We start from the raw sequence: 12,866 nt of genomic DNA on the forward strand, positions 1-12,866 counted from the left end.
AGGTCTGTAGGTCAGTGGCAGATGTCTTGATCTGCATGCATATTGGAGCAGGTTCAACCCCCAGCATCTCTAGGTAGGGCTAGGTAGCCATTCTACCTAAAATCCTGAACATAATACTGAGCTCGATGAGCCAGTGGGCTGCCCCTGTAACAGATGGCTTCCTATGTTCCTTCCTCATTCTGATCCTGAAGAGCTATTATTAGAAAGAAACAGGACCGGGCAGTACAATAACTGCTAGAGATCTTTGTGACGCTCCATTTGATCTAGGTCTACACATTGGCACGGCATGTTTGTGTGCTGGACAGCTTGCCCCTGAGGTTCTGCACCTCTTAGCATCTCCAGGTGTTCCCGGTTCTGCATATTCCGTTCTTTGTTCATGAAAGTGCCAGGTGCCTTTTTATATCTGATCAGGTTCACCCTTTGGAGATGGAAGCAAGTTGATCAGCCCTGTCTTGTCCCCTGCCTTTTTGAAGCTGAACGAATTAATGAGTGCTTTATTGAAAAAGGCACGGTGGGAAAAGTTTAATCCCTCTCTTTGTACCGGATTCAATTCGGGGACCTGCGTGGCTATTATATTTCTGAACGTGGCTTTTAAGACAGCACAGATAACATTTTTGGCCCTCAGTCTCTGTGAACCAGAAGGGGAGGACATGTGTGAGGCAAACTACCTTTTAAGTCCTCTTCTGCCAGGCAATTGACCCATCTGGAAGACGTCCACAATCCCATTTGTGTCTGCCAACTCCCAGATATTCCTAAACTCTCTGCTTTACAGTTTTATGGCCAATTCTCCGGAGTTTGCTCACTGTAAAAGGAGCTGCAGTTAAACACTGCGAAATATTTCTTTTTAGGTATTCTAACATTGTTTTTTTTAAAATTATTGCCTGTGCTTAGAATAAACTTGCAAATACAGGAGAGAGTATATATTTTCCTTCATATTGCATGCATAATGCAATGAGGAGAGTTATCCATTGTGCTTATATAAGGAAGGAACGGGGGACCACTTTGGGAGCTGTGTTTGTACAGAAGAGAGTAGCTGACATTTTAATGTTGGCAGCTATTTAAATCTAATTTACCAAATGTTGAAATAATTTTGATATAAATCTTTGCTGGGCGTGTGAGCCCTTGAAACAAGTTTTGTCAGTCCCAAACACATTCAGATGGTAAATGAGAAGAATACAATACATTACAAAAAGAGGGGGAAATGTTCCCTTTAGGGATGCAAATGGATCTCTTTATGCATGCAGGGAATTGCGCCTTCATAAGAAAACCAACTTCTCTTGTCAGGGCAAGCAATCCTTTCTTAATTCTCGCAATAATATGCTAATCTTTAAATCCAAGTGTGACATTGCTTCCCCAGCACCCAAATCCAATCTTGTACGTAAATGTCTTCTCTTCAACCATGAAAGCAGATAAATCACTTCCAAGAATCAAGAGCAGTACAATAGAAAAAGAAAGGAGAGCTTTTTACAAAGCCTTGAACTTCCTTTAATCCTTCATAGCTGTGTACATTTTCACCGTAATAAAATTGTTGCCATTTTAAAAGAAGGTTTTAATTAGAAAACGATGTGCTCGGCTCGCACCATCCGCCTTGGTTCTCTGCAGCCTTGGTCTCCGCTTTCAAAAGCAAGGTCACCTTTAAAGTCTCGAGTTATCTGTCCCAGTAAGAAGGAAAAAAGTACACTAACTTCACTGGAATTGCGAGATAATGATGGCCTTGGCAGAGAAGGGAAACCCAGCCAGATGGGCGGGGTATAAATAAGAAATGATGGTAATGATTTATGGATATTCTTTCAGTGTGTAAAGTGGCTAAGAACAGGCAAATCTACCGTATTGGCCTGAATATAAACTGCACCCGGATATAAGCCTCACCTTTAAATTTGGTAGGGGGGGGGGAAATACCTGCTGCGCTGCTGGAGCTGTTTGCCCCGCGCTCCTGGCTGCATACCATAAGGTCGCGAATATAAGCCGCACTTTAACTTTTCACGGTCGGAATTTGGGGGGGGGGGGAAGTGAGGCTTATATTCAGGCCAATACGGTATATGGGCAGAACTGACTTCAGTGGTTGGGAAGAGCTGTAACCAATGGTAAGATCACCCGTTTTGCATGCAGAAGATCCCAGATCCAGTCCCTGGTGTCTTCAATTGGAGCTGGAATGGCCCTGTGCTTGAAACCATGGAGAGCAGCTTCCAGTCAGTGTAGCAGGCAGTAGTGAACTAGATATACCAATGGTCTGATTCGGCATAAGGCAGCTTCCTGGTGAATAGAATCTTTGATTCAAATCCCCACTTAGTCTTCAGGCTCACCTTGGACTGGCATCTCTCAGACTTAATTTACTTTAGAGGGCTGGTATAGTCTTCCCAAGAGTGGATAAAAATCAATGATTTTTTTTAAAAAAATAAAAAAATCGGGTTTTTTAAAAAATTAAATCGGATTTTTTTTTTTATTTAAATGGAATTTTTAAAATAAAATGCTTTTGGAGGAAAAATCTTTCTAGTTTTCTATTTAGGTTATGTTATAGTCCAAAGGCTATTCATCAGGAAATAAGGATTTAAGCTTTTCATGTGTGCTAAAACTCAAAGTGTTTTTTTTTAAAAAAAATTGTTTATCCCCATCAGTTAACAAACATGGATACATACAGTGGTGCCTCGCTAGACGAATTTAATTCGTTCCATGGGTCTTTTCTTATAACAAAAAATTCGTCTAGCGAATCCCATAGGAATGCATTGAAATTTTTTGCATTTTTTTTTGGCCATAGGAACGCATTAATTGAATTTCAATGCATTCCTATGGGAAACCGCGATTCGCTAGATGAATTTTTCATAAAACGAATTTGTCTAGCGAGGCAACCTCCGCTCGAAAAATCCTTTCGTTAAGCGGAAATTTTGTTAAGTAGGGCTTTCGTTAAGCGAGGCACCACTGTACCTTAAGAAATCTGAAAATGTTTTTTCTTTGAGTGTTTTTTCTTTGAGTGTTTAGTGAGAAGGCACTAAAATCATTCCTAATAGCCCACCCGAAAGTGCAATGAACATACAGTAAAAACCAAGGGGGGAATGAAGAACCATTTCCAACTGCGTTTAGAATTGAGAGTACTGTATGGGACGATGTCAAATGTTTAACCTTTTTTTTTCATTTTCTGATTCTCCTCCCCCAGCTCTGTTTTGTGATGTTCTGGACTCCGAACGTGTCTGAGAAGATTCTGGTTGATATCATTGGAGTGGATTTTGCCTTTGCAGAGCTCTGTGTCATTCCACTTCGTATCTTCTCCTTCTTCCCAGTTCCAGGTACGGGAAACGGGAAGGGAGGGAGAGAACCACCCATCAGATTATACATTAATCTCGTGCATTTCCATTTGCTTCTCCCTGAGCTGTGTGACCATCTAGCCTGGTTCAACTAAAGAGATTCTAGTGATGGCACCATTATTTATATCAGTGGAGGCTGGGTACTTTTAAAAATATACGTAGCGCAATGTCGCCAAGAGACAGCACTTGGGCCTGGTTAATGGAAACAGCAGAGAAAGTGGCAAACCTCTTTGTATTGTTCTGGCCCAGAGGTGTAGGCTGTGGGGTGCTGTGGGGGCCATGGCCCCAGGCGCAATTTTGAGAAGGGGCGCAACCAGGCGCCCTCACAGCTGGCTCCCTCATCAGAGCCTGGCTCCACACCAAAAGGAGTTGTGCCTTGGCTGCGGCGCTTGTGGCTGGTGCCATAGCTGCCGAGTACCCCGTTTTCTCCGGGAAAACCCCGATTTTACTTACCTTTTCCCGGTGGTCCCCCGTATCACTTCGTCTCCCGTTTTTCTCCATTATTTTCTTCTGCCGGTGGCCATTTTTCTTTCTTTCCGATTTGCCCTTCTATGGGCACCAAAAATGGCCGCCGCCGGCTTCAAAAGTCGCATCTACGCACGTCCGGAAGTGCATAGATGCGACTTCCGGTGTCGACGGCGGCCATTTTTGGTGCCCATAGATGGGCGGAGCGACACCGGAAGTTGCGTCGACACACTTCCGGACACGCGTACAAGCGACTTTTGAAGCCGGCGGCGGCCATTTTTGGTGCCCATAGAAGGGCAAAGCGACACCGGAAGTTACGTCGACGCAACTTCCTCCGGTGTCACACGGCTGCCGGTCCCGGATTCTGCAGTCCGGGACTTGGAAGGTAAGGCTGGTGTAGCTTCGGCCCCTGGGCCAGGCCTGACCTGGGGGAGGAGAGCAGGTGAGTGAGCGGCAACGCTGCCTCTTCGGCCGTGGTGAGGTGTCCCCGGCCGCAGCGTCTCCGTCGCCAGGTCAGGTCTGACCCAGTAGCTGAGAGCAGGGAAAGAGTGGGTGGCAGATTTCTCCCCCCTCTCCTACCCTGAACTGTGACGTGTGGGAGGGTGCCTTCTGCACCCCACACCTCCCGAGGGGAGTCCCTCACCCCAAACTGCATGGGCATATGCTCCGCCGTTGCTCTGGCCACAGGTGGGCAATTGCATCGTTGAATGCATTAAAGGGTTTCCCGCACGTCAAAATCTAGCACGTTCAAGAGATTTTCGGCTAGAACCTTTCTCACATTTTTGTTTTCTATGTGCGGATAAAGAAAACGAAGAGAAGTAAAAACAAAATCTTCAGGTTTTTTTATCGGCAAGTGAGAGTATTCTAATTGTTTTGTCCAGCAGGACTTTATACTTCTCACAGGCAGGGCTGTGACTATTAAGTGGCGTCTTTTAATTGCGTACCTGCTGTCCTCCTAGCTGAAACGCTGGTGGTTTAATTGCATGGAATATCTGCAGCTTTTAATAACAGCCCATGGTGAGCTTGAACTTCCGTCAGGCAAACTTACGGATATTGCCGTGAACTTGTAAGCAAACGATCCCTGAGGGCTGCAGGCAGTAGCATTGAGAGCTTGGGCCATACCTGCCAAGTTGCTGTCAGAGAAATAAGGGACCGGGCGGAAATAGCAGACCGGAAGTAGCGCTGCAGCCATTTTGGAACTGGGCGGAGCAGCATCAAAAGTCGCTTCTGAGCATGCTCCGCCCAGTTCCAAAATGGCCACTGTGCCAGAATAAACCGGGAAAAAACAAAAAAAATCCATTTTTTCAGCTTGGAACAGCTGGAAAAACGGGGATTTCCCGGGAAAAACGGGAGACTTGGCACCTATGGCTTGGGCCAGTGCAATGCATTGGATTGGCTTCGCAACCACAGACCACACTGTGCTTCACCCCTCCATATCAGTAAGGGCCAGCGACCTACTGTGTTGGGAAGCCAGGGGAGCAATGGCCACAGGAGACCAAATGGTTTATCCAGAGAGAGTCAGAATGCTCTCTGCTACGGGCAGGATGCGCAGCCAAGCTCTCTCTGCCGGTATCTGATTGTTCTTCCCACGTTCTTTTTACAGTCACAGTAAGAGCACATTTGACAGGATGGCTGATGACATTAAAGAAGACTTTTGTGCTGGCCCCCAGCTCGGTACTGCGGATCATTGTCCTCATCACCAGTCTCATTGTGTTGCCTTATATGGGGTAAGTTGTTTGGTTCATCCCCCCCCCCCAGCCCCTGGATAGCAGATCACCCAGAACATAAGAGGCACACAAAATATCCCATGCGTAAAATAAAACCACAGCATCATCCACCCACATGAAATTGCTGCGCTGGTAGGTAGAAGAATGGCAGGTGAAGTTGATGGATTATGGCAAAAATGACCGGGAGAATCGGAAATCAGGAAGGCCAAAATTTTAATAAGGGATGGGGGGAATTTATAATTTATCTTAAAAGCCATTGCAAACGGCTAAAATCATCAGTAGGATTGGAATAACACTTGTAGTGGAAGGTTGAATTTTGGATACAATGGCGATGGAAAAGATTTGGATTATTATAAAAGATGCAGGAGGAAATTGTTAACAAAAGGGAGGAGGGCAGTCCAGGAGATTCTTAGGAATCTTGTTTTTATGTTGGTTGTTGGGTAATTGACTGTAAAACTTTAAACTGAAAAACTAAATAATTATTTTTTAAAAAGAAATTGCTGCAATTCTGTTGCAATGCACACAGATGCCAATTTGTTCAGAATTTATTCATTAATGAGATATCTAACATGACAGTTGTCCCTTTATCTTTCTACACATCCTCATCAGTGTGGTGCAGCGTGCTATATTATTCTATTATACTATAACTACACCTAAACTTCTGCTCTCCATAAATCATAGCTGCCAAGTTATCCCTTATTTACAGGGATTTTCCCTTATGCTGAATAGGCTTCCTCGCGAGAAAAGGGAAAACTTGGCAGCTATGCCATAAATTTTGCTACACCACCGAAATGAACCACTGTTCAGCCACGTGCTTAAAAACTGGTAGCTGCAACCTTCCACCCAATCCAGTCCTTTGCAGTTGGTAGCATTAAGATAATAAAAGATTTTGTCTGTACACAATAACGCCCGCCAGGATAGTAATTGCAAAATATTGGAAAAGCAACATAATCCCAACAAAAGAAGAATCGCTATTAAAATTAAGCGAATACCTCGAACTGGTGAAGTTAACAGAAATAGTAAGAAACCAACCAAATGAAAAAAATCAGGAGAGAATGGGATGTCTTTACAAATTAGATGAAGAAAGTCGGTTCCCAAAATTATAATTGGCTTAGTCTAGACTAAAAATTCCACAGGTAAACAAATAGTCTATCCATTAATGTAAAATGATTACAGACAATACAGACAACTAAAGATGTGAGATCATATAAACGGTATAGTGGTCAAAGGAAATCAACTTTTTCTCTTTTCCTTTGGACTTTTTTATTTCATTTTTTTATTTCTCCTTTTTCCTTTTCAATATGTTGTATCATTTTCTCTTTTTTGTATTTTTTCTTATTATTAGTATATTTTTGGTATTTGGTAACTTGTATTATTTGTATAACGGTATATATATGCTACACCACCGAAATGCACCACTGTTCAGCCACGGGCCTAAAAACTGGTAGCTGCAGCCTTCCATCCAATCCAGTCCTTTGCAGTTGGCACCATTCCCAGTTGTTTCCACAAAGCTATCGGCTGATCAGTTCACCTGTGTCTGGTTTCCAGGGCCAGCTCTGCCTCGCCTGCCTTGCCCCTTCTTCTTTTAGCCTTTACCTCTCAGCTCTCATTCAAAGGCTCTCAACAGAAAACTGCCTCATACCAGGTCGGGCAGCTCTCTTTGTCCACCTAGCCTGGCATTATCTGTTCTGGCCGATAGTGATTTTTCCAAGGTCTCTCTTGGCGGAGAGTGGGGTTTCTCATCACCTGCAACTGATCCTTTGAACTGGAGATGCGTGGAAAATACGTTCTCTTCTATTGAGCTATATAGCCTGTCCTCGGTTTACCTGGACTTTCTTTTCTTCTTCTTCAAAGACTCTTTCCCTCTCATTCAAATATTTCATTTCATGGCCTGGACTTGGTGTATCATGGTGATTGTATCCATGCACAGAAATAATCAGCCCCAACCATTTTGCTTGTGCTGCATAGAAGGGGCACCATTAGTTGTTTTTGCTTGTACTCTCTTGACAGCAGGGAGAATGAATCTGGCATACAGCCCTGCAAGATTCTTGAGCTGACAACATGACAGTGCCCTGAAGTTTCTTCAGAGAATATGCATATCTTGCCCTGTGTCCATAATTTCCTTCTTCTATTCACCTGCATGCTATTTGTGCGGGCAACGGTATGTGGGTGGCACTGTGGTCTAAACCACTGGGTCTCTTTGCCTTGCCAATCAGAAGGCTGGTGGTTCGAATCCCTGTGACGGGCTGAGCTCCCGTTGTTCTGTCCCAGCTCCTGCCAACCTAGCAGTCCAAAACCATGCCAGTGCAAGTAGATAAATGGGTACCGCTGCAGTGGGAAGGTAAACGGCGTTTCCATGTGCTCTGGTTACCGTCACGGTGTTCTGTTGCGCCAGAAGCAGTTGAGTCATGCTGGCCACATGACCCGGAAAGCTGTCTGTGGACAAACGCCGGCTCCCTCGGTCTGAAAGTGAGATGAGCGCCGCAACCCCATAGTCGCCTTTGACTAGACTTAACTGTCCAGGGGTCCTTTACCTTTTTTTTTTTAAACCTATTTTTGCGGGATGAGGGAATCACCACTACAGAGGATGGCATTGTTAATGAGTTGGTTTTAATACCAGTGCTTTGCTCTGTTGTCTGTGATAAAAGTTTGCTGAAAGGTTCTGCTTTTCATATTCGAGAAAACATAGTTAACATTTGTGTTTTGTATAAGAGAAAACAGTTTCGTTTCCATTTTCTAACAATTTATTATTGTTCTTCTTTAAATTTGTATACCACCCTTCATCCGAAGATCCCAGGGTGATCCGCAAGAGAATTTAGAGTGCGTTCCGTAGAGGTAGTACGGTGGTTTGGGCTTTCTAGGAAACTCTTGACAGGATTACTTGAAACATCAGAAGAAGATTATTAACACCTACCTTGCACTTTAGCTAGAACACTGGCCTGTTTGAAGGCATGCTTTTGCTGCAAAATTGATTCTCTTTTTTGGTTACTAAATAATAAATATCATCATTCACCTAGCTGTAGCTGCCAAGGTATTGTACAATCATTTCAAAGCAATGCAACCGTGAAATTCAGCCTCGTCCCCTCTGCTTCTTTTTTCTTGATGTTCTGTTGCTTTAGCCCAAAGCCTGAGCCCCTTCTCCCCCATCTCTTTTCCTCCAGTAGCATGCAAATCCTCTTTGTGAGATGTGTATTACCCCTGCCTTGGTTCCTCTTCTCCGTGTCCCTCGTTTCTTCAAGTCCCTGCTCCTCTTTTGCTAGTCTGTCCCTTCAGCCACTCAGGTTCCCGAACTTACCCGTGCTGCTTGTCGCAGTTCAAGCTCCCTTCCCAGCTTAACTCTGAAGCCACGCGCACATCATTGGCACATAGTGTCCGTGTAAGTCTATTCTCTCAGCCATGCCCATGTTTCAGCTCTGTGTAGTAACTAGCGATGGTTAAAGTTGCATGTTGACAGCTACCAGTCAACATTCTGTGCCATCGGAGCCAATGACTAAGAGGAAGGAATTGTTACAGGCGACAAGGCAGCAATTGTTAGCCTGTTAGACTGCAAGAGGCAACTGTGTTTAAAACGTCCGTAATACCTATCCTTTTATCATTTTAATTCTACCCTTTCTTATAGTAGCACAGTGACCATGTATATATATATGTGTGAGAGATGGTAATGAAAGTTGGTGTATTTTTCTTCTTCTTGTGCATTAGGGTTCATGGAGCCACCTTGGGAGTAGGGTCACTTCTGGCGGGCTTTGTAGGAGAATCTACCATGGTTGCAATAGCAGCTTGTTACGTCTATCAGAAACAGGTAAGAAATTACTGTCGTAGGGAGACTGCTTCCGCAGAGCAGGAATAGGAAACCTGTGTCCTAGCTCTCACTGAGATGACCGTTTTTGAAATTAGCTTGAGATGGAGGGACCTGAAATGCCCTTGAAACACAGTTTGGGTGTTCTGTTCCCCTATTTGACCACTTAACTTATTTTTACTGCATTAGGTAGCCGTGGAACCTGGTTTTCCTCTTTCAACATTGTATAAACAGAGGAGATTCGAGTTCATCAGAACTTCCTGGAAAGCCCATGTGACTACTTGATTTCGCGTAGCCACGTGGGCATCCCAGGAAGTGCTGCCACGCTGTCAGCCAGTGTTCCTCAAACTTGGGTCTCCAGCTATTGTTGGACTTCAAATCCCATCATCCCTGCCCACTGGCCCTGCTCGCTACGGATGATGGGAGTTGTAGTCCAACAACAACTGGGAACCTAAATTTGAGGAACACTGTGTAAGCTTTGTGCTGCTATGAGTGCACACATATAAGCCAGGCATCCCCAAACTGTGGCCCTCCAGATGTTTTGGCCTACAACTCCCATCATCCCTAGCTAACAGGACCAGTGGTCAGGGATGATGGGAATTGTAGTCCAAAACATCTGGAGGGCTGAAGTTTGGGGATGCCTGATATAAGCCTTTCCAGGTATAGACTGCGGCTCAAACTATATGTGATGTTAATGGCACACTTCCACCACATTTTCTTTGTTACCTGAAGCAACTTCCCAACAGTAAGCTATGATGCCTTAGCGGAGGGAAATCTTGTTTTCAGTCTACATTTCCCTACTGAGCCCAAAGTCAGGCTCTTATTGGCGACTGCAGCCTAGGAGCCTGTTTTGTGGAGGATAGGAAAAGGGCATGACTGGAGGGGGAACTCCCACTTGATTAGCAATCATGAGTGACTTCTGTTTCAGTGTATCTGAAGAAGTGTGCATGCACACGAAAGCTCATACCAATGACAAACTTAGTTGGTCCCCAAGGTGCTACTGGAAGGAATTGTTTTTATTTTTTTGTTTCGACTACGTCAGACCAACACGGCTACCTACCTGTAATCATGAGTGGCTTCCAGTGAGAATTAGGCCTGAGCACTTGGGGATTTATTTGGTTCCCTTGATTTTAAAAGCCAAGCAGGCTTGCAAGGCCGTCTCCCACAACGCTCTTGTCTCTCCCCCCTAGAAAAAGAAGAGGAACGACAATGAAACGGCAACGGAAGGCGAGGACTCTGCAATGACTGACATGCCTCACACAGAGGAAATGACGGACATTGTAGAAATGAGAGAGAACGAATAGCAAATGACAGGTGACCGTTCTCTTCAGGGACAACTGGAAGCATAATTCTCTCTCTCTCTCCTTTCTGGCATACTTCATTGTTTCTTTGTAATAAAGAGGCCTTGATTCCAAAGGTTTCCGATAACGAATTCCCTAGCGTACCAAGTATGCAGGCACGGACGAGGGACTTAAAGGGACAGTCTCTCCCTTCCCTCCCCTCTCCCTTCGACTGAAATTCTTCTCTCGCTACATGCAAACTCAAGAGACGTGGCTGCTACACGGCAGTTGGGATATCCCTCCTTTCGTCAGTCTCCATTTGTCAACCAAAGTCGGCTTATTTGTGGATTCTGCTGCCGTCCTTTCTGCCTCTGCCAGTGCTTCCCACACACTTCCTTTTAAAAATAATAATAATGATAATAATGGAAGGTTTGAAATGCAACCTTTGGGATGGGGGAGACACACACATCATTAGCTTTATTTTATTTGCTTGGAAATGACTTTGATCTGTTGACCTGTACCAAGGTGGGTTCTTCACTGGTTTTCTCATTGTTCAGTGTAATCTGTTGTATACCGCTGCAAAGCAGGATTCTGATGCAGGGGTCAAGAAAATGATAGGTGGAATACATTAAATAGACCATGATAAACACAGGACAAGACTTTTGTTTAGAGTTTACGATAAGATGCAAAATAGTCTTTCTGTTCTCTGGTTTCTCAGTTATCTGTGCTACACTAACTTTATAACTGTTTTTTTTTAATATATAAAAAACCCAACTATGGACATTTAAATCAGATGCTTTATATAGAATATTAGTGTCCAGTCTAAAATCCTTTCTTCACAAGACTTTGGGTTCCATTTGGTGCGCAGGGTACCGTTGTTTAAGGTTTGAAGCAAGCAATTGTTTCCCGAAAGAGAGGTGACTCAAAAAGGCGAAGGGGGAAAACAACAACAGCCAATACTTAGAAACCAAAGTTGTAATCCAGTGTTTTGAAAATACGGCTGTCTGTACTGTCTATTCAAAAATATATACATGCTAACATACACAGAGAATATCATGGCATATCCCTTTAACGGAGGTAACTCCATATAGGGTTGTCGCTTCCAACGTTTTACCAGCACTGCGTGGAAAAAAGCCTACTGCGTTGAAAGGTGGTTGTTCAAAAGCAGGCATTTTGAAATGCTGTGTGTGGTGTCTCTGGCCAAAGGAATTAGTATTTCATCTGTCACCCATTAATCTGGTTGGGCTGGGAATGTCTACATGGGCTGCGCTCTGGTGATAGAATGAGCTTATGCTTCATTCGTCACAAACGCATGTTACAAATGACCAGGATTTCAGCCTTCATGTGGCAGGGCTGACTGTAGAACCAGCAAAGGATATCGGATTCATGCAACCAGCTTCCTGCTGTTGGTACGGAAATGTGGTGGGGAAACGTACCTGTTCTCCTTGGGACCTTCCTGCGTTTCTGTGTGTTGAATCGGAAACGCCAGCACTTTCCAAGCAGAGGTGCGCATGCGCAGAGAGGGGGCAAAGTGGGACTCCCAGTGCCCATCTAGGAACTAACTTTTGACCATGTGACATGATGTAATCATAATCCGAGAGGAAATGTCTTGAAATGTTCCATTTCGAGGTTTCTTTAGCCAAATTATATTTTTCTATAAGGTGTAGAGCAGTAAAATGACTTTATTTAATTGTGCTCAAAGCCATTTTCTAGATTTTGGGTGGTGGGGGGTGGTGGGGGCAGGTAGCTTAGAACAGATGAAATCCTATATCAATATATGTGTATATATACATATGAATGTGTATAAATATATATATTGTACATTATTGTGTAATTTATTTTAGGCTGCAACATGTTTCTTATTTTTCCAAAGCTCAGTAAAAAAAGAAAGAAAAAAAATTCTAATGCAAAACGAAGTTTGATTGTGTGCTGAAACTTAACCATTAAGAAGCGTCCTGTTTTGGTAAATGTTGAATCTCTGCAAAATGGATTTTGCACGTGCACACAAACACACGTGTGCAAATGCAATAAAGATGTCGGGGTCACTTTCACAACCAGCAAGAATTCTACAGACCAGTTTGGGAATGTGGATCAACAACTTGGAGACCCCAGAGATCACCAGCCAGCCTTCAGTTGCTGAACCAATGGCAAGAGAGGTGTGTGCAGGGAACGGTGGCTGCAGGATTAGTGGGTTTTCTCAGCACCCTCCTGTGTGAAATGGAAAGGAATCCTAGCCTGCCACTCTTCAGAGTGTCTCAACTGAAATAGTTTGCTGATGAATGATGACGGTGCTGTTCAA

General features: G+C 44.0%; 1 protein-coding gene across 4 annotated transcripts in view; it reads left to right on the plus strand.

Moving 5' to 3' along the window:
- ANKH (ANKH inorganic pyrophosphate transport regulator) overlaps window positions 1–11,375 on the plus strand; it is a 121,566-nt gene extending 110,191 nt beyond the window's left edge. For all 4 annotated transcript variants that reach the window (XM_060278036.2, XM_088675090.1, XM_088675092.1 and 1 more), the window contains 4 exons: window positions 3,152–3,281; window positions 5,368–5,491; window positions 9,191–9,290; window positions 10,478–11,375. In XM_060278036.2, the coding sequence (XP_060134019.1) occupies window positions 3,152–3,281; window positions 5,368–5,491; window positions 9,191–9,290; window positions 10,478–10,591 (468 nt within the window). In that variant the 3' untranslated portion in view covers window positions 10,592–11,375. The remainder of the gene's footprint in view (window positions 1–3,151; window positions 3,282–5,367; window positions 5,492–9,190; window positions 9,291–10,477) is intronic.
- The last annotated feature ends 1,491 nt before the right edge of the window (window positions 11,376–12,866 follow it).

This window comes from Zootoca vivipara, chromosome 8 (genome assembly GCF_965207765.1).
Source record: "Zootoca vivipara chromosome 8, rZooViv2.hap1.1, whole genome shotgun sequence".
Lineage (NCBI taxonomy): Eukaryota > Metazoa > Chordata > Lepidosauria > Squamata > Lacertidae > Zootoca > Zootoca vivipara.